General features: G+C 46.0%; 1 protein-coding gene across 1 annotated transcript in view; it reads left to right on the top strand.

Moving 5' to 3' along the window:
* Nucleotides 1–22,499, top strand: part of VSTM5 (V-set and transmembrane domain containing 5) — a 33,286-nt gene that overhangs the window by 5,620 nt on the left and 5,167 nt on the right. Inside the window, exons 2-3 of the mRNA XM_030883756.3 lie at nt 21,905–22,231; nt 22,343–22,483. Coding sequence (XP_030739616.1) covers nt 21,905–22,231; nt 22,343–22,483 — 468 coding nt within the window. The remainder of the gene's footprint in view (nt 1–21,904; nt 22,232–22,342; nt 22,484–22,499) is intronic.

The raw sequence follows: 22,499 nt of genomic DNA, 5'->3' as shown, positions 1-22,499 counted from the left end.
TAATATTCCGATATATCTAAAGTCAAGATGCATGTTATAAATAAATAACTTTGCTGTAATCTCTGTCAGCCTGGACTGAAATTGAGTCCTTCCCGAATGTGTGTTGCTTCTGTCAGTCACCGTCACTGGGAAGCATCCTCCTACCTGGGGAACGGGAATGAAGAAGGTGAGGTTGAGTCTTGAAAGATGAGTAAGGGTATACAGCAGGACAGGGTGGAGAAGAGAGTTTTAGGCATACAGCAAGCGCTCAAAAACTAGGTTCAGGACTTCCCTGGTGGTGCAGTGGTTAAGAATCCGCCTGCCAATGCAGGGGACACAGGTTCGAGCCCTGGTCTGGGAGGATCCCACATGCCGCGGAGCAGCTAGGCCCGTGCGCCACAGCTACTGAGCCCGTGTGCCACAACCACTGAAGCCCGTGCGCCTAGAGGCTGTGCTCTGCAGCAAGAGAGGCCACCGCAGTGAGAAGCCCCCGTACCGCAACTAGAGAAAGCCCGCGCAGCAGCAAAACCCCATCCAAAAAAAAAAAAAAGTAAAAAAAAAACCCTCATGCATCCTCTTGGGGCCTGGCAGGGTCTGGGTGTGCTAAGCGAAGGAAGAGGAAGTGGGGAAGTGGGAGAGTTGCCTTGGTAGGCACCTACTGGAAACTTAACTGGTCCCCCACTCAGAGACCCCACTGACACTGCACCCCCGTAGCCTGTGCTCTCAAACACTGGGCTGCCTGCACCTGGGTTTTCCCTGGAACACAGTCTCAGGGTCAGAAAGTATTTACTTACCTAGCAGAAATTGGAGTGGGAGAGAGGCATCATTGGCAAGTATGAATTTGGGCAATGATTTTCTCCCGTAACTGGTTTGCTGGGCTGGGAAGGCACCGGTCAGCCCTGTGGGCAAAGGGGAAAGGACACACTGGACCGTAAAGCGAGCACAGAACATTCCTGCTGTTTACTGTGGTCCAGGGAGCACAGTGGCCTTTCCCCTGCTGAGGCACATCCCTAGGGGCAGCTCAGGCCAGTGACATGCTAATCCCAGAGGAGCCCCGCTGCTCTGGGGCTTCCTGGGGAGTCCCCAGCTGGGAAGGGGCAGGGCCTGAGGGGCTGGTTCCAGTCCCGTGCTGGCAGTAAACCCTGTATATGGGGTCACCTTCATTCTCTCAGAGCACAGGGCCAGGAGGGTGGGCTGTTTAGTGGTTCTCAGCCAAGGCTGCACATGAGAACCTCCTGGAGGGCTTGTAAGACCTACAGATGCCCACACCCTAACCCAGATGGTTACATCTGTCTCTTTGAGGGCAGGACCTAACACTGTTTCAAGTTAGGCTCCTGGGGTGACTCTAATGTGTGGCCAGGCAGAGAGTTCCCGGACTAGACCATTTCCATGTCCCCTCCATTCATCTTATCTTGAGGAAAGAGCTGGGCATGAACAGTGCACCTTTCTCCCATCTTCTGTTCTCAGAACACCCAGCATTGAATGCAGAGGAGTCTCGCTTATGCCTTATTAGTAGTTTAATCCTGACAAACCCATGATACTCTGCCACCGGGCTTAGGTCAAGAGAGAAGGCTGCTTTGCTCTGAAGTTTGGTTTGGTTCAGTAAATGGTTCCTGAGCACCTACTGTGTTGGGAGCACCATGCCAGGAGCCAGGGGTACTCAGCACGGTCCCTGCAGTGGGGGGAATCACATGACCCAGAGGGGAGGTCAGATCCTACCCAGATGATTTGAGGTCAGATGCCCAGGGAGTACTGAGAAAAGCATTTAGCTCAGCTGAGAGTTAGAAGGAGTCTTCTCAAAGAAGAAGCCTCGAAGGCAAAGTAGGAGGAAGCCAGGTGAGCCGGGAGGTGGAGGAAGGTTCTGAGTGACAGGAAATAATGAGCACAGACACCGCACCGCCACCTTCTCGCTCTTGGGGCCAGTAGTGGGTGACAATTCTTTAGTCAAGTCAGGTTTTTCAGCTCTGGTCAATTTCTTCATATTCAATCTGATAAGTTGTCTTAACAGTTAAAGGACTGGGGCTTGGGAAGGTCTTGGATCTTAAGTGCTGGAATATTTCCTCTGATAGACTCTTACACTAGTGCCAGGGGATCAGGAGGGAGATGTGGGTCCCTCGGCACCAGACACTGGCCAGGGGACCTAACGTGAGCCTTCTCTGGCTGTTTGCCCTTCTGTCCGATTGCAGTATCCCCACCCCAGGCTCACTGTGGGACTGGAGCACATTCCTTTTGGAGGCCAATGCCCCAAAGCAGAACACCAGACCCTCTCTTCCTTCTTGCCATCAAGCAGGCCTTCTGCATACTCTGGGATGGGAGTTCAGGAGTCCTTGAACCAGAGCTTGTTATGTCAGGTAGACTGTCCATTCAGTTTGACAGCCCCAGTTTGAATGAGCCATCCGTCATGTCACACACGGCTGGGGTGCTGGCGGTTCGCACCTAAGTGTGTGCTCGCCTGCTCCTTCTAGCGGGGGAGATGGGCAGTCACTCATCCAACACGAACGCAAAGCCAGCTGTGGGAGCCGAGTGGGGCCTGGCAGAGGAGTGACATTTAAGATGGGCCTTTAGGAGTGAGCAGAAGGCTGAGAATGGGGATGGGTGATCTGAGCTGAGCTAGAGGGAGTAAGCCACAGTGGGGAGTGGTCCACAGTTTGGTGCAACTGGAATTGGGGGATGGCAAGGAGTCTTGGGAGATGGGGAAGGAAAAGAAGGTTGAGGCGAGACTTTTTAGGTCTTTCAGAACCAGGAGAGACCCAGCAAGATGTGTAGTTTAGAAAGATCACTAATAATAGCCTCTAGCCAACTGAAGAGAAGAAAAGCCAGTACCTCCTTTTATAATTGTTAATAACAATGACAAGGCAATAATATCTGTGACTGTTTATTGAACACCACATACTTTGTGCCAAGCACTGTAACAGCTGCTTTTCCATGCAACTTCACAGTAATCCTGCAAATAGGTATTATTAGGCCCCATTTTATAGACGGGGAAACTGAGGCTCAGAGAGGTTGAGAGACTTGCCTAAAGACATTCATTCTTTCATCAGGTGTTTATGGGAAGCCCAAAGTGCCAGGCACTGTGCCAGGCCTGGGGGAGTCAATGAAGAACAAGATAGACCAGCCCCTGTGTTTATAGCTGAAAGTTGATCTGGGACGATGGAGCATTAATTAAGAGAAATTACAATGGACAGGGATAAGTTGATAGAGAGGGACAGAGAGCCATGGGAACCCAGAGCTGGGACCCCTAACCTGGTGTTGAGGGACTATGGAAGGCTTCCTGGAAGAAGTGATGTTTAAACTAAGACCTGTAGGATGAAGAGGGATTGGCCCTTTAGTCTCGTTGAAGGAGGAGCTTTGTACTCTAACTGTGGTACCCAGTCACATGTGTGCCCGAATTATCTTTTGATCACTCGACACCCCTCTTCCAAGAGCCTTCAGGCATCCTGTAAAAAGAATTGTTGGGACGTCAGCCACCTCATTTCCTCCTTCATCCTCCTGTTCCACACAGTGGAACAGCTGTTGATCCAGGGTGATCTCCTGTTCCACACAGAAGTGGAACATTTCCACAGAAGTGTCTGAGGAGCACCCCTCCTCCTGGTTCCCCAGGCTGGCCACTGACTCAGGCCCACCATAAGTCCTGCAGCCCAGATCTGCAGAGGTAAAACCCAGCAGCACCCCATCCCCCAAGCTTGGGCAGGGCCAGGCAGCCACCTTTGCCATACCTGGCTTCCTTGACATCCGAGTAGAAACACAGCAGTGACTTGACCATAGCCTGTGACCATTCAGAAAAGTGTTTGGCTTTCTAGCAAGGGTGGCTCTTGCTTAAGTCAGAAAGATTCCGGAAGGAATTCCACAGGGAGGAGTTTCGGGTTACCCAATCTCTTGCCACACCTCCACAAGTGGATCACAGATTTACAAATGCTGATTCAAATTCTATACGTGTTATGTAATTTGGGCTGGAAGAACGAGCGTCCTTCACTCAACACTCCAGCTCCCAGTCTCAGATCTACTGCTTCAGTCCCTGGTACAACTCCAGCTTCTGCTTACACACCCATGAGGATGGGGAGCTCACTACCTCAATAAGCAGCTCAGTGCATCTTCAAAGAATTCTCGTTCTTTGAAGAATAATCGTTCAATAATGATTGAATGGGCACCAAGTGTTAGGAACTGTGATAAGCTCCTTATATGTCTTGCCTCCCTTAAACTTCATTCTGCTGCCGGAGGTGGGCACGACCCTATTATAGTATACTTATTTCATTGGTACGGTAACAGAGAGTGAAAGAAACAAATTTACCCCACGTCACACAGCTGGTATTGGCAGACTTAAACGTTGAGGATAAGTCTGCCTGACTCCAGGTCTATGAATGCACGCGTTATACACACACGCTCTCAGTTCTCTTCACCGGAACCCATCTTCTTTCGATCTTTACACACTGGTCCTCGTTCTGGCAATGATTGGGTGTCTCAAGTCTTCCCTTCTCCAAGATGAGAAGTTCTGCAGCAGAGGCTCTTTCCCTGGCTGGCAGAAGTGGTATGAACTGTACTCGGGAAGGAGAGGAGGGGCCAGCTTTCAGGGATCCTAGCAGCATCCTCAGTGCCCCCTTTGCCCAAAGTTCTAAGGGCGTTGTCCTGGGACCAGCAGCAGCATTACCTAGGAACTTGTTAGCGATGCAAACTCTGGGGCCTCACCCCAGAGCTGCTGAATGAGAGACTAGGGATGGGGCCCAGCAATTGTTTCAGTAAGCCCTCCAGGTGATTCTGATGCAACTAAATGTTGAGAACCATTGCCTTAATAACATTGCAGAGAGTAGAGGAGGCAAAGGGAAATACTTAGGTCGCTCGTTCTTCCTCCCTAACCCAAAAGCATCTCTAGAAATAGGACCAGATGTAATAAAATTTGAGGGATGCCAGAAAGAGCCCATTTCCCCCAAATATCTTGCTGAAAGGCTGTCACAGGGCCTCAAACATTCCTTTTTCACACAATGGCCCTTCATTCCTTTGGTTTATGTGTTGTTAAATGCCCCTAGGAAGTGGGTCTGGGCTTCAGCTGCTAACCCCTTAGTGCGGGTTCGTTCAGTGGTTTTCAGTCTTGGCTGTACGCTAGAATCATGTGGGGAATTTTAAAAATCACAGAGGCTTTGGTCTCACCCCCGAAGATTCTAAACTCACAGTCCAGGGTAGGATTTTTAAAAGCTTCCCCAAATGGTCTAATATTCAAAGATTGACAATAACTAGATTAGATCAGGTGGCTCCCCTTGGTCCAGTCTGCTGGCTGGGGAGGTGGGTTTGCCGGGCCTTCTCTGCGGGGCTCTGAGAAGAGATTGGGTGGAGCTGGTCAGATGCCAAAGGAGCTAATTACGGATTTGCATGTAGCGTGTGTGACTCCGGGCTGGTGCTCCATCAGTGTCAGTCCCCTTGACTCACTTTCCCGAATGCTTGTTGAATGGGGAGAGACTGGATTGAGTCTGGGTGAAAAATCAGAGAAGGGAGCTCCTGTGCCCCCTGGAATTGTTCCTGGCCGTCAAGCTCTCTCACCTACATTTTTTTTTTTTTTTTTTTTTGGTACGCGGGTCTCTCACTGTTGCGGCCTCTCCCATTGCGGAGCACAGGCTCCGGACGTGCAGGCCCAGTGGCCACGGCTCACGGACCCAGACGCTCCACGGCATGTGGGATCTTTCCGGACCGGGGCACGGACCCGTGTCCCCTGCATCGGCAGGCGGACTCTCAACCACTGCGCCACCAGGGAAGCCCTACATTTTTTTTTTTAATTGAATCTTTAACAGCCAAGCCATGATAATCCTTAATTACAAATGAGGAAATAGTGGCTCAGAGAGGGGAGGGGATTTGCGCAGTTGTTCAGCTAGGGCCTGGCGCAGCTGAAACAGTACCTGGGTCTTCGGATTCCAGGGCTTCCGCAGCCGGCATCTTCCCCTCCTCTGCCACCCTCTGTCCCCACAGGCAGGTGTGCCTTCCCGGCATCTGGGGAGAAGGGCGGCGTTTCCTCTCTGCCGGCAGAAAAGGAGCTGAGGAGAACATCGGGTGAGTGTGGTGGCCCAGGAGCCACAGGGCGTTGCAAGCAGGAGACGGTGCTCAGTGGTGTCCCAGGAGGACGAGGTCATCTGCTGGGAATGAGGAGGAATTTGGAGGTCAAAGAGATTGGAGGGACATAATAACCATGGAGAAAGGAAGAGTGAATTTACGTGAACAATACATTAAGATGGGCAGTCCGGAGGGCCCTCTCGAATGTGCACCGGAAACCGTGTGCGCTGTTGTTCCGGAGAGTGTTGGCCGTGGGATGTTCTGCCCTGCTGACTGCTCAGGTCTCAGGTCTGGGCAGAGAGGAAGTGAAGAGCTGTTGATCCAGGGTGAGGGTTTTGCTAGTAGATGTGATTAAAAGACAGAGGCCACTGGAGTTTGAAGAATCTTGGCAAGAGTGTTTGGGACATGATGGGCTATGGAACCCAGGCTGGAGAGGGAGGGATGTGAGAATGATGGATTGGGAAAGGTAGAGAGAGTTGGAGTGGAAGGACTGAGGAGGCCAGTGGGAGATGTTGAACAGTAAACAGGAAGGAGAGAAGGTTGTGGTCAGTGCAGGCTGCTCTACTGGAGACTGAGGTAGAGGGAGAATCTTCTTGTAGATGTTAGGAGAATAGAATTAGGAGAATCTCCTAATGCCAGAGGTATGTAGGATGACGCCATACTTTGCAGTAGAGTTGCTAACGTGTTTGAAGAGTGAAGAGGAGACTGGGGGAACAGAGCACTCACAATGACGAGGAGGCGAGAGGGTGAAACAAACTCAAGGGAAGAGGATTTTCCTGAAGCGGGTGGAGGAGTGATGGTCTAAACCAATGGTATCCAATAGAAATATAATGTGAGCCACACATGCAAGACATGTATAGAATTCTAAATTTTCTAGTGGTCACATTAAAAAAGAAACAGGCACAGTTAATTTTAATATATTTGGTTTTACCCAATATGTCTAAAATATTATTTCTACACATATATTCAATATAAAAAATTATTAATGAGATAGTTTACATTCTGTTTAACATGCTAAGTACCAAGTCTTCAAAATCTGGTGTGTATTTTACATGTAGAGCACATCTCAATTCGGACTAGCTAATTTCAAGTGCTCGGTAGCTACTGCAGCTTGCAGCTACCATATGGGAAAGCCCAGGTCTAGACTCTTGCTTCTTGTCACATCTGTCTCCCAAGTCCTTACCAGCACTGAGTGATGTGCTATTTTGGGAAACATACAAGAAGTGAAAAACTCCACCTCTATACTCAAATTGCCTTATCTTATTAGAGGCAGCTGTGGAGCAGTGAAAGGAGAGTTGGGTTCCAGTCTCAGCTCTGATTTTCTACTTGTCAGGGATTTGGACACTTAGAGTGTGACTCAGCCCCAGTTTCCTCATTTTTTTTAAATGAATAAATATACTGCTGGCTTAATAAGATTTTGATTATAAAACATTCTGATCACCAACTATCTTTTTTTTAAACTGAAGTATAGTTGATTTACAGTATTAGTTTCAGGTATATAACATTCAATAATTTTATTGATTATAATCCAGTTATAGTTTAAAATATTGGCTCTATTCTCTGTGCTGTACAATATATCCTTGTAGCTTATTTATTTTATATACAGTACTTTGTATCTCTTAATCCCCTACCCCTATTTTGCCCCTCCCCCTTCCCTCTTCCCACTGGTAACCACTAGTTTGTTCTCTGTATCTGTGAGTGTTTCTGTGTTGTTATATTCACTAGTTTTATTTTTTAGATTCCACTTATAAGTGATACCATACAGTATTTGTCTTTCTCTATCTGACTTATTTCACTGAGCATGATACCCTCTAAGTCCATCCATGTTGTTGCAAGTGGCAAAATTTCATTCTTTTTTAGGGCTAATGTTCAATATAAACTATGTATTTATACCACATTTTCTTTATCCATTCATCTGTTGATGGACACTTAGGTTGCTTCCATATCTTGGCTATTATAAATAATGCTGCTATGAACATTGGGTGCATATACCTTTTCAAGTTATTGTTATTGTTTTCTTTGGATATATACCCAGGAGTGAAATTTCTGGATCATATGGTAGTTCTATTTTTAGTTTTTTGAGGAACCTCCATAGTGTTTTCCACAGTGGCTGCACCACTTGACGTTCCTGCCAACAGTGTCCAACAGTTCCCTTTTCTCCACATCCTCACCAACATTTGTTATTTGTAGTTTTTGATGATGGCCATTTGACAGGTGTGAGGTGATAGCTCATTGTGGGTTTTTTTTTAATATATATATATTTATATTTATGTATTATTATTTCTTTTAATTAATTTATTTATTTTTGTCTGCGTTCAGTCTTCGTTGCTGCACACAGGCTTTCTCTAGTTGCGGCGAGCGGGGGCTCCTCTTCGTTGCAGTGCGTGGGCTTCTCATTGCGGAGGCTTCTCTTGTTGCAGAGCATGGGCTCTAGGAACCTGGCCTTCAGTAGTTGTGGCACGTGGGCTCAGTAGTTGTGGCTCACGGGCTCTAGAGCACAGGCTCAGTAGTTGTGGCGCATGGGCTTAGTTGCTCCGCAGCATGTGGGATCTTCCCAGACCAGGGCTCAAACCCGTGTCTCCTGCATTGGCAGGCGGATTCTTAACCACTGTGCCACCAGGGAAGTCCTCATTGTGATTTTGATTTACATTTCCCTGATTAGCCATGTTGAGCATATTTTCATGGGCCTATTGGCCTTCTGTGTGTCTTCTTTGGAAAAATGTCTATTTAAGTCTTCTGCCCATTTCTTAATTTGGTTGTTTGGGTTTTTTTTATAGTGAGTTGTATGAGCTGTTTATATATTTTGAATATTAACCCCTTATTGGTTATATCATTTGCAAATATTTTCTCCCATTCAGGTGTTTGTGTGTTTTTGGTTTTTTTTTTTTTTTGTCAATGGTTTCCTTTGCTGTGCAAAAGCTATTGAGTTTACTTAGATCCTGTTAGTTTATTTTTGCTTTTGTTTCCTTTACCTTAGAAGACAAATCAAAGAAATGTTGCTATGTTTTATGTCAAATAGTGTTCTGCCTATGTTTTCTTCCAGGAGTTTTACAGTTTCAGGTCTTACATTTAGGTCTTTAATCCATTTTGAGTTTATTTTTGTGTATGGTGTAAGAAAATGTTCTGATTTCATTCTTTTACATGTAACTGTTCAGTTTTCCCAGCACCATTTATTGAAGAGACTGTCTTTCCTCCACTGTGTATACTTGCCTCCTTTATCATAGATTAATTGACCATAGGTGCATGGGTTTATTTCTGAGCTCTCTATTCAGTTCCATTCATCTTTGCTTCTGTTTTTGTGCCAGTACAACGCTGTTTTGATTACTGTAGCTTTGTAGTATAGTCTGAAGTCAGGGAGCATGATACCTCCAGTTTTGTTCTTCTTTCTCAAGATTGTTTTGGCTATTTGGGGTCTTTTGTGTTTCCATACAAATTTTAAAATTATTTGTTATAGTTCTGAGAAAATTGCCATTGTTTTGATAGGGATGCATTGAATCTGTAGATAACCTTGGATACTTTGGACATTTTAACAGTATTAATTCTTTCAATCCATCTTACCATGGTATATCTTCCCATCTGTTTGGGTTGTCTTCAGTTTCATTGAAGACAACAGTGTCTTATAGTTTTCTGAGTACAGGTGTTTTACCTCCTTAGGTAGGTTTATTCCTAGGTATTTTATTCTTTTTGATGTGACGGTAAATGGGATTGTTTCCTTAATTTTTCTACCAGATAGTTGGTTTTAGTGTATAGAAATGCAACAGATTTCTGTATATTAATTTTGTATCCTGCAACTTTACCAAATTAATTAATGAGCTTTATAGGTTTTTGCTGGTATCTTTAGGATTTTCTTTGTATATTATCATGCATAGTATCATGCAAACAGTGACAATTTTATTTCTTCCTTTCCAATTTGGATGCCTTTTATTTCTTTTTCCTCTCTGATTGCTGTTGCTAGGACTTACAATACTATGTTGAATAAACGTGGCAAGAGTGGGAATCCTTGTCTTGTTCCTGATCTTAGAGGAAATGCTTTTAGCTTTTCACCATTGAGTATGATGTTAGCTGTAGGTTCGTTATATATGACCTTTATTTTGTTGAGGTATGTTCCCTCTATGCCCACTTTCTGGAGAGTTTTATAATAAATGGATGTTGAATTTTGTCAAAAGCTTTTTCTGCATCTGTTGAGATGAGCATATGGTTTTTATTCTTCAGTTTATTAATGTGACATAGCATATTGATTTTCTAATGTTGAACTGTTCTTGCATCCCTGGTATAAATCACACTTGATCACGGTGTATGATTGTTTTAATGTATTGTTGGATTCGGTTTGCTAGTATTTTTTTTAATTTATTTATTTTTATTTTTTTGGCTGCGTTGGGTCTTCATTGCTGCATGCAGGCCTTCTCCAGTTGCGGCAGGCGGGGGCTACTCTTTGTTGTGGTGTGCAGGGTTCTCACTGTGGTGGCTTCTCTTGTTGAGGAGCCTGGGCTGTAGGTGTGCAGTCTTCAGTAGCTATGGCTCATGGGCTGTAGAGTGCAGGCTCAGTAGTTGTGACACATGGGCTTAGTTGCTCCGTGGCATGTGGGATCTTCCTGGACCAGGGCTCAAACCCATGTCCCCTGCATTGGCAGGTGGATTCTTCACCACTGTGCCACCAGGGAAGCCCCTGTTTGCTAGTATTTTGTTGAGGATTTTACCTCTATGTTCATCAGTGATATTGGCCTGTGTTTTCTTTTTTTGTGATATCTTTGCCTGGTTTTGGTATCAGGGTGATGCTAGCCTCGTAGATGAGTTTGGAAGAGTTCCTTCATCTGCAATTTTTTGGAATAGTTTCAGAAGGATAGGTGTTAATTCTTCTCTAAATGTGTGGCAGAACTCACCTGTGAAGCCATCTGATCCTGGAATTTTGTTTGTTGGGAGTTTTTAAAATTACTGATTCAACTTCATTACTGTTAATTACTCTATGGATATATTTCTTCTTGCTTCAGTCTTGGGAGATTGTATGTTTCTAAGAATTTGTCCATTTCTTCTAGGTTGTCCATTTTATTGGTATAAAGTTAGTAGTAGTAATCTCTTATGAGCTTTTGTATTTCTGTAGTGTCAATTGTAACTTCTTTTTCATTTCTGACCTTATTGATTTGGGCCCTTTCTCTTTTTTTCTTGATGAGTCTATCTAATGGTTTATCAATTTTGTTTATCTTTTCAAAGAACCAGCTCTTAGTTTCATTGATTTTTTTCTATTTTTTTAAATCTCTATTTATTTCTGCTCTGATCTTTATCATTTCTTTCCTTCTAATTTTGGTTTTTTTGTTGTTCTTCTTTTTCTAGTTCCTTTAGGTATAAGGTTAGGTTGTTATTTGAGGGTTTTTTTTGTTTGTTTCCTGAGGTAAGTTTGTATTGCTATAAACTTCCCTCTTAGAACTGCCTTTGCTGCAACCCATAGATTTTGGATCACTGTGTTTTCTTTGTCTCCAAGTATTTTTTTTATTTCTTCTTTGATTTCTTTAGTGACCCATTGGTTGTTTCATAGCACATTGCTTAGCCTCCATGTTTTCATGGTTTTTGCGGTGTTTTTCCCTTATAGTTGATTTCTAGTCTCATAGCATTGTAGCCAGAAAAGATGGTTGATATGATTTCACTTTTCTTAAATTTACTGAGACTTGTTTTGTGGCCTAGCATGTGATCTATCCTGGAGAATGTTCCGTGTGCACTTAAAAAGAATGTGTATTCTGCTACTTTGGGATGGAATATTCTTTATATATCTATTAAGTGCCTCTGGTCTAATGTGTCATTTAAGGCCAGTATTTCCTTATTGGTTTTCTGTCTGGATGATCTGTCCATTGACGTAGTGGGGTGTTAAAGTCCCCTACTGTTTTTGTGGTACTGTCAATTTATCCCTTTATGTCTGTTAATATTTGTTTTATGTATTTAGGTGCTCCTATGTTGGGTGCATATATTTAGTGATCAAATAAGTAAGTACCTGTGAAGCAAAAAGCATGGGTCCTTAACCCCAGTCCCCTGCCTGTCTCACAGGTTGAGATAGTGCCTGTGAAATACTTTGTCAATTGTGTATATGTGAATTACTAACATTATCAAATGTGAAAAATCTGGGACTCTGACCCAGTCTTGGCATTCATTTTATTTGTTGTTTTCCTTTAAGTAATTCAAAACTCACTAAAATATTCTAACTGATCAAAAGGATATAAAATGAAATGTAAAGCTTTCTTCCACCCCAGACACACAGTCCCCTCCCCAAAGACAACCATGGCACCTGATTTTTAGAATACCCTTTGGGAGATGTTCTGTGCATTTTATGGATAAATGTGCAGATCTCTGTGTGTGTGCGCACACGCATATATACATATCATTAGTTTATTCAAATGGAAACAGTCTCTGCACACTGTTCTGCTCTGTGCTTTTTCATTATTTTTGAGATCATCTAATATCAATGCATATAGATCTACCTCATTTTAAAAGTGCCGCTGTAGTATTCCCAAGTATGAATATTGATAATTTATTTAACCAGTTCTGACTTAATAAGAGATATATATTTGATCTCTGCTCTGACACAGAGCTCCTAAAAAACCTAGTAATTTCCTGGGTGATAGCAGCAATAGGACCATCTTTTGTTATAATATTTGGTCTTAGTCCCTGGTTCCAGACACATAAGCTTCTAAGACCCTTGGATTCTCCAGAGTGATGAGTGGGTTTTTTTGGGGGGTTTTTTGTTTTTTTTTTGCAGTACACGGGCCTGTCACTGTCGTGGCCTCTCCCGTTGAGGAGCACAGGCTCCGGACACACAGGCTCAGTGGCCATGGCTCACAGGCCCAGCCACTCCGCGGCATGTGGGATCTTCCCAGACCGGGGCACGAACCCGTGTCCCCTGCATTGGCAGGCAGACACTCAACCACTGCGCCACCAGGGAAGCCCAATGAGTGTTTTTTCGATTGTTAATGATGTGACTCTTAGAAGATGAGGGCTCGTTTGCAGAGAAACCAACCATGTGATTAGAAAGTTGTAATTTTAGCCCCATCCCAGGAAGGGAGAAGGGCTGGGGATTGAGTTAATCACCAATTGCCAATGATTTAATCATGCCTATGTCATGGGATCTCCCCAAAAAACCCTAACTGAAGGGAGTTGGGAGAGCTTCTGGGCTGCTGAACACATGGAGGTGTTGGGAGGGCAGTGTGGCCCAAGAGGACATGGGGGCTCCACGCTCCTTCCAATATACCTTGCCCTGTGGCATCTCTTCCATGTGGCTGTTCCTGAGTTGTATCCCTTATAATAAAGTGCTCATAGTAAGTAAAGTGCTTTCCTGAGTTCTGTGAACTGTTCTAGCAAATTATCAAACCTGAAGAGGGTGTCATGGGAACCTCCAATTTATACCCAGTTGGTCAGAAGTATAGGAAGCCTGGACTTGTGATTGGTGTCTGAAATGGGGAGCAGTCTTGTGAGACTGAGCCCTTAACCTGTGGAGTCTGCACTAGCTTCAGGTAGTAAGTGTCAGAAGTGTTCCTTGTGGAGTAAGAAACAGTTTTCCTTTACCTATGAACACATAGGTTGTCACCAGTCTTTTGCTACTGCAGTTGACTATGCTGTGCTTCAGTGACAATATGTACACTTATAACTTTGCATCTATGTGCCCTTATTACTTGTAGGATAAGTTCCTAAAAGTAGCATTTCTGGGTCAAGAGGTATGTGCTATTTAATATTTCTATAGGTTTCAACATGTTGCCCTTCAAGCAGAATATACCCATTTATAATCTCCACGGTAATGATTGGGTATAACTTCTGCACACTCGTGCCAACATAATGTTATCAAACTTTCTCATTGTTCCCTGTCTGATAGCAGCCAAGTCATTCAGCTTTCCCAGCCCGGGTTTCACTGAGCTGTGATAAATGTGTATGACAGCTAGTACTTAACAAGTGTTACCAGTAGAAACGGTGTGTCTTGCTATTTTGCAGTGATTTTTCTGGTTGGGGTACAAGTACAGGAACCCGATGAAGGAAAGCAGCCTGCCAGCCTCGATCTAAACCTGCATCTGTCCATTTTGTTTGGGTTTGGCTGATATCTGGGTGACTTCCCAAGGCCATTATATGGCAATATGGGGGAGGCGGAGGAGCTCCCTCAGGGAGGAGCTGAGCTCTTTGGTCTCTGAGTAACCAGGCACCAAGAGGGGGAATTACTACCTGAGCTAACAGGAGAGATAGGTACCCTGTAAATTTTATGCAAGTGTCGGTCATCAACACTAGTCATGGCATCTAAACCTGAAAGCCATTATTTGGGGTTTCTGTGTTGGCCCCTCATGAAGCTGTGTGTCTGAAATTCCAGGCTCGCTTGTTTCAGGAATGGCAGAAGTTAGGCAGGGACATGAATATATTAGTTGCAGCTTAAAACCATCCCATTTCTCCTCCTAGCTATTTGACTCTCAGCAAACTTGGGGCTGGGAAAGGGGTCTTGCCAGCTCTCCCTCAGCCAGACCTGTTGCCCCCTCAACTCAATACAGATCCAACCGCTTACTTTCCTGATCTCTCCAAATGGGCAGCAGTTCAACAGGCAGGACATGCATATTTGTTTATTTTATTTATTAAAGGAATTTTGCCTTTTTTTAAATTTATTTATTTATTTATGGCTGTGTTGGGTCTTCGTTTCTGTGCGCGGGCTTTCTCTAGTTGCGGCAAGCGGGGGCCACTCCTCATCGCGGTACACGGGCCTCTCACTATCGCGGCCTCTCTTGTTGCGGAGCACAGGCTCCAGACGCGCAGGCTCAGTAATTGTGGCTCACGGGGCTAGTTGCTCCGCGGCATGTGGGATCCTCCCAGACCAGGGCTCGAACCCGCGTCCCCTGCATCGGCAGGCAGGTTCTGAACCACTGCGCCACCAGGGAAGCCCTGTTTGTTCTTTATTCATTCTTTCATACAGGCATGTCGTGAGCACCTATGAAGCGCCAGACCTGTGCTGGACACTGGTGTTTCTGAGACGAATCGGAAACGAGTTCTCCCAGCAAAGATCTCACAGTCTAGGGCAGATCTGCCACGCACCTGTGTGCTTCCTGCTGCTCCCACCACCCCGTCTCCCCAGTCCAGGCCAGAGACTGGCCCAGGTCTGGCCACACTCAGCACCTTAGGCTGTTCCCACCTGTTTGGGCTCCAGCCATGAGCTCTCCTGAAGGTGCATAGGACAAGCACATGCGGTGAGCCCAGGGCCGTGCAGGTGAGGTGTGTAGATGATAAAATCGTGAATTCTGCTGCCAGATTGCCCTTCCTGAAGCCCAGTTTAGAGCATGCCATGCTTCTACTTGAATGCCATCCTAGGGCCTCACTGCCCGCGGATAATTCCTTCGGTTGATCCCCAGCCTGTGACAGATTCCTCATGGTATAGCCCATCTTTGTTTCTTACTCACCAGGTCCCAAACATGAGGATCCATCATGCTCCTCTAGGTGGGCTCATTTCTTTCTTAGCTGGGATTGCCCTTCCTCCCTTTCAAAATCTTATTCTTCGGGCTTCTCTGGTGGCGCAGTGGTTGAGAGTCCGCCTGCTGATGCAGGGGACACGGGTTCGTGCCCCGGTCCGGGAAGATCCCACATGCCGCGGAGCGGCTGGGCCCGTGAGCCATGGCCGCTGAGCCTGCGCATCCGGAGCCTGTGCTCCGCAACGGGAGAGGCCACAACAGTGAGAGGCCCGCGTACCGCAAAAAAAAAAAAAAAAAATCTTATTCTTCAAGCCCTAACTGTAATGATGTCTTCCCCATTCCCAGCTCCTGCAAACATCCTGGCTTATTATCGGGACAGTTGAAGAATACCCCGATTTCCATCTCTACTCAGCCACTTACTGTGACATTGCACGAACTACCTAACCTCAGTGGCTTGACCTTGCTCCTCTCTAAAACGGGGGTGATGATATACTCTTCACCAGGCCAGCGCCCACAAGCCAGTGCCCTGCCATGGAGGAAGCGTGGCAAGTGTGGGGCTGGGCTCAATCACTGGTGGGTGGTCCCCACTAAAAAGGGGATGCGGTGAGATTGCTGACTCATGCAAGATGTGTTCGGAAGCCAAAGGGTTAAGGGAAGAAGGGCTTTTGTCCTCTCTGTCTACCCAGAGCTGGCTGTCTCTACACCCCCACTGTGGAGCCCCCTTGGGTGCCTCAGAAATCAGCTGTTGTCTACCTTAGCATTTTCTCTTTGCTCTTCAACGTTTCTTTGAGTCTCAGACGGGGTGACCAGCTGTCCTGTTTTGCCCATGACTGTGCTGATTTTAGCACTGAAACTCTGGAATCCTGGGAAGACTCTCAGCCCTGGGCAAACCCTGAGGGTTGGTCACCTGAGGCTGGTGACACACTGACGGAGAGGGGTGAGCAGTGGGGACTGCAGCTCCTGGACGGGTACCTTGTGCTCAGCCCTGCTGGGCCTTACATGTGTTGTGTCACCTCATCCTCACAGCCCTCCTCCTGAGGTTTCCCAGTCCTCATTCCACCGCGGAGGAAGCCGGGACTCTCAGCCGTGAACGCGCCGTCTCTAGGTCTCGACAGCTAAGAGGTCCCCAGGGTGAACCTGTGTGGATCCTCCCACATCAGGTATCTCCACCGCACCTCACCGCACCTGGAATAACCCTTTTGTGATGTGACTCATCACTTCACCAACCTGCTCCAGTACTTCTGAATTAGGACCCCTAAACTAGGCTTTCTGACTTCTAGTTTAGTTGCCTACGGTCTTGATAGGATGCTGATGACGATGGTGCTTGTTTCCTGGTTCTCATCTGATGATCACACTGGCTGGATAAGTGGCTTTCCAGACAAGTGAGATGAAAATGAGTTGTCCTGGGACTTCCCAGGTGACGCAGTGGTGAAGAATCTGCCTGCCAATGCAGGGGATACGGGTTCGAGCCCTGGTCGGGGAAGATCCCACATGCCGCGGAGCAACTAAGCCCGTGCGCCACAATTACTGAAGCCTGCGCACCTAGAGCCCGTGCTCCGCAACAAGAGAAACCACCGCAATGAGAAGCCCGCGCACCGCAACAAAGAGTAGCCCCCACTCGCTGCAACTAGAGAAAGCCCGCGCAGCAACGAAGACCCAACGCAACCAAAAAATAATAATGATAATAAATTAATTAATTTAAAAAAATGAGCTGTCTTGATTAAGGTGTATCCTCCATGGCAGGCAATATCTGTCTCCCCTTTAATTGATGCTGTTGTCCCCCCAAATTGTGGTGTGAACAGTATTAACCTTTATTGTGATTTCAGGAAATATATCCTTCTTAAATAATACATTTTTAAAAGTAGCAAAGTGCTACCTCTGTAATGTACTTGTAAGAAAAGGAGTAAGGATTACTCCTTTTAGATTAGATTAGAGTATTAGATTCCAGCCTGTTGCTCAGTAGCTGGCTTCACCTGCCTGGTACTTTCTCTTTGAATAGTTCCCAAGGGGTGTCACCAGCTCTAGGAAATCAGGCTTTCCAGAAGCCCCTTGGTTCAGGTTCCAGTGACTTCTGCCCTGCTAATGTCTTCAGTTACGTGACCTCTTCCTTAAAGGAAGCGTTTACATCTTTCTGGGAAATTTGTAGAATTTAGTTTTTCTCTTCTCTCCACATAGAATTCAAGTAAAGATGAAAAGCAAGGTAAATTTTAAACTTTAAACTTTGCTCACCAGATATCTTGGTCTAATCAGGAGAACTTTAAATGATTTTTAAAACATTGTCTTATTATCAATTTAATCAATGTGAAAATGCAAAATGATATAAATGTATAACTTGGAAAATTTCTGGTGCCGTCCAATCTCTAACGGATAATCCCTGTTAATATAGCATATATTACTCCAACACTTTTCCATACTAAATATATACATATTCGCACATAGTTACACAAATGTAAGTAAGATTATAGCATATTGTTTTATTTTTTTTTATTTTTTATTTTTTTGCGGTACGCGGGCCTCTCACTGTTGTGGCCTCTCCCGTTGCGGAGCACAGGCTCCGGACGCGCAGGCTCAGCGGCCATGGCTCACGGGCCCAGCCGCTCCGCGGCATGTGGGATCTTCCCGGACCGGGGCACGAACCCGTGTCCCCTGCATTGGCAGGCGGACTCTCAACCGCTGCGCTACCAGGGAAGCTCTATAAATTTATTTTTTAACTGAGTAACATGTCACAGACATCTTCCCTTGTCTGCACAAAGTTCATTCTTGTGCATGGCTGCCTGGCATCCATTGTACACGTAAAATCTGATTTATTGCACCAACCTCCTTGAGTAGAACATTTGAGCCAGGTCTGACTATTGGCCTAGCCACTAAGTTTCTCTGGACTTGTTCGGGAATGATTTTAGCATGAGGTGCAGGAGTGGTTACTCATTAATTCAACTTTTTAAACAGTTGACAAGCAGTTTGCCTTTAAACTCTTGGAACTGTTCATGTTCCATCTTTGCCATAGACCATTTATTCCTACTTCTAGGTGTCAGGAAGAAGAGGAACTCTTTGTTCCTAAAACCTAGTTAAATGCCTGATTAATTTGTCAGATTAGGAAGAGGGTTTTCTAGTCAAAAGAAAATATAGAAGCTAACAAGAACCAGTTGGGCAGCTTCCAACTGTGTCAGCATCTGAGAAACTTGGGCATGTTATTTTTGTTTTTCAGTTTTGCCATTTCTTGGGACGAAATAACTGAAAGGCTCAAAATGGAGATCCCTAAGGCTATTAAAAGGGCTGCTACTCTCCCAGGAGACTGGTCTGTCAGTAACCTTGACTAACATGGTTAACACAGGATGTACATGTAATACAAATAGTTGATGATAGAGATTTGTCATTAGTTCTAAGTATGGTTTTCCAAATCTTACGGTAATCATAATCCCAGCTGCTCATATGTGAGGTCAGGGAAATCAGAAAATATAGATAAATAGATGATAGATCAGTAGTCACCAAGTAGAGTGGAAAAACTGTGGGTTTTGAAACAGACAGAACTGCATGCAAATCCCACCTTTGCCATTTCCTAGCTACATGGGCATGTTGCTGACTCCTGTAAAAAATAAAAGAGAAGGATTTTAAAATACATAATAAATAGATAATAAAGCAATGGACACATAAAGCCTTAAGTAAATTACAGTTCTCTTTGCTACGTGTGTATAAGCTTTTAGATGTGCCTAATTTTTCAAACCACCCAAGCAGCAACATTTCTATCAGATCGGCTCGCCTTCTTGCTGCTATAATTAGTCATTCACTTATTCATTCAACAAACGTTCATTGGCCAATCACTATGTGTCAGGCATTGTGCTGGGTACAGGGAACACTGAGATGAAGAAAGCACCTAATTCCTGCCCTCCAAGAGCTGACCTGGAACTTGACCTCTGTTTTCTACCTGAGAGAGAGAGAGAGAAAAAGCAAATGCGACAAAATGTTAATAATTGGTGAGTTTAGGAAAGGGTATATAGATATTAATAGTACTTGGCTTTCAATCTTTCTGTGAGTTTAACATTTTTTAAAATAGGGTTGGGGAGAAAATATTTTTCTGTTACGTGGCAGCTGTATTTTTTTTTTTTTTTTGGCTGTGACGGTTCTTAGCTGCAGCATGCGGGATCTCCATTGCGGCATTCAGGATCTTTCGTTGAGGCGCACAGGCTTCTCTCTAGTTGTGCTGTGCAGGCTCAGCAGTTGCGGCACACGGGCTGTCTAGTTGTGACGTGTGGGCTCCAGAGTGAGCGGGCTCGGTAGTTGTGGCGCACAGGCTTAGTTGCCCCATGGCATATGGGACCTTAGTTCCCCGACCAGGGATTGAACCTGTGTCCCCTGCATTGCAAGGCAGATTCTTAACCATTGGACCACCAGGGAAGTTCTGGCAGCTATAACTCTTGAAAGCCATTATTACCTCCCAGTTTTTCAGCATGGAACTTATCGGATTATCTCCAGCCACTTAGCCGAGCCTTAGGAGAGGGATGGTAATGGGATATCCTGGGGATGGGAGAAGACAATGAGAAAAGTCTGGAAAAGTAACAGGCATGGTTACCTGGAGCCACACAGCAGGGGCCCAGGGGCAACTGGGCACCCAAAGGGTGAGGGGCTAAACAGGAAGTAGAAGTGGAAACAGAGGCATGGGCTCCAGCTTGAATCCTGCCCTATTCACTATCCAGTCTCCAGCCAGCCCTGACGTTCTCTGTGTGGGGAGGGTGGAGGTGGAGGGAATTTGTCACATTCTGTACCCTTAACTGCCAACCACTGACCTTTGACTTGAGCATAGAGGTTAAATATCTGACCCTTGGAGTCAGCAGCCCTTGTGTGAATCTCAGCCTTGCAGGGTCAACCTGGACAAGCTACCTAATCCTGTTGACACTGAAGTTTCTTATGTCCTTGATGGAATTGTAGTGGGTTGTGTGACACTTTAATGACGTGGCGTGTGTAAAGCAGTTAGCGCAGGGCCTGTGCATGGTACCTACTTAATAAAATATTTCATGACATATATTACCTTAGCCGGTGGCTCTGCTGTTCATCTACACACTCGTGCAGAAATCTCGGCTTGACGCCTCTTTGCCTCGCCCACTGCCACAGCTAGTTATCAGCACGTTCTGTCCTCTTTACTTCCAACTGCATCCTAAATCAGACCACCTTTCACTGTCTCCAAGGCTATGTCTCCATCTCCTATCTAGTCTCTGCGGCAGCCACCTGACTGTTCTTCCTGCCTCCACTGTGGCCCCCTCACCCCCAGATGCTCTCCACAGCGGACTTTCTCAAGCTTAATGGAGAATGTCACCTTCCCACCTAAGCCTTCCTATGGCTTCCCATCGCCCTTGAGTAAAACCCACCCCTGACTCTCACGTCTTGACCCAAGTCCTGCCTAGCTCTCCAGCCTTGTCTCCTGAACTCGCCCCATGGCTCCCTGCATCCTGCGTTTTGGCCTTCTTTCTGTCCCTCAGACATACCAGTTCACTCTCACCTCACTCTCTGTAGTTGTTCCCTCTGCCTGAAGCGTGTGTCTTCGCGTGGCTACCTCCTCGACCTCCCTGTCGTTTGGGTCCCGGTTCATTTCCTCAGCGAGGTCCTCTCTGACCATCCTGTCTCATGCTGTGTACCACCTCCATCCCCACCCGCCACTAGTACCCTATTTTATTATCTTTAAAGCACTTGTTATCTAAAATGATCTCATGTGTTTATTTAACCCTTGTGTGTCTCCCTTATACAATGGAAGCTCTAGGGAATAGTGAATAGTAACCATGTGTTTTGTTCACTGTCCTAGCTTGGGCTGCCATAACAAAATACCACAGACTGGGGGCCTTAAGCAACAGAAATTTATTTTCGCACAGTTTGGGGGCTGGAAAGTCCAAGATCAAGGTTCTGGCAGGGTTTGGTTTCCGAGGAGAAAACCAAAACTGCTGGTTTCCGAGGAGAAAACCAAAACTGCTTTCTCACTGTGACCTCAAATGGTCCTTTCTCCATATGAGCCCATGGAGAGAGAATGAGAGAGAGAGAGACTTTTCTTATGAAGACACCAATCCAGGGGACTTCCCTGGCTGTCCAGTGGTTAAGACTCCGCGCTTCCAATGAAGGGGACTCAGGTTTGATCCCTGGTTGAGGAACTAAGATCCCGCATGCCATTCGGCACGGCAGGAAAAAAAAAAAAGACATCCAACTGGAGCAGGGCCCCACCCTTATGACGTCATTTAACCCTAATTACTTCCTTAGAGACCCATCTCCAAATACAGCCACACTGGGGGGTTAGGGCTTCAACATAGAAAATGGGGGGGGGGATACAAACATTCAGTCCATGACATTCACCATTGTAGCATCAGCATTGGAACCTAGAAGAGAGCCTGGCATGTGACAGGCACTCAGTAAGTGCGTGCTAAATAAATGAATGTGTTACAGAAGTTCACTCCACTGTGAGTCCATGTGAGTGGTGCCAAGTCTAGCACTCCATCCCGCAGGTCAGGGCGTGTCCCTGTACATTCCCCAGGCAGCCATCAATGCCACGGTGGAAGAGGACATCCTGCTGTCGGTTGCATACTCCTGCCACGGCATCCCCACTATCGAATGGAAGTATACGTCCAACTGGGGAGTGCAGAAGATCGTGGAGTGGAAGCCAGGGACTCAGGCCAACATCTCCCAAAGCCACAAGGACAGGGTCTGCACCTTCGACAACGGCTCCATCCAGCTCTTCAGTGTGGGTGTGAGGGATTCCGGCTACTACGTCATCACGGTGACCGAGCACCTGGGGAGTAGTCAGTTTGGCACCATCGTGCTGCACGTGTCGGGTAAGACACCCCCAGGGGCCCCGGCGCCTCTCAGAACTGTGAGTGTGCGGAGGCCGACTTCACGATATTAAAAGAGACGTTATCTCCCCCTCCCCTCCCCCCGCCCCGTAGAGATCCTCTATGAAGACCTCCACTTTGTCGCTGTCTTCCTTGTTCTTCTCGCTGCCGTGGCTGCAGTGTTAATCAGCCTCATGTGGGTTTGTAATAAGTGTGCGTATAAATTCCAGAGGAAGAGAAGACACAAGCTCAAAGGTAATTCTCTGGGCCT

This window comes from Globicephala melas, chromosome 8, assembly GCF_963455315.2.
Source record: "Globicephala melas chromosome 8, mGloMel1.2, whole genome shotgun sequence".
NCBI classification, from domain to species: Eukaryota; Metazoa; Chordata; class Mammalia; order Artiodactyla; family Delphinidae; genus Globicephala; species Globicephala melas.
Note: the sequence above shows the minus strand (reverse complement) of the source record. Positions and strands in the feature narration are given on the sequence as shown.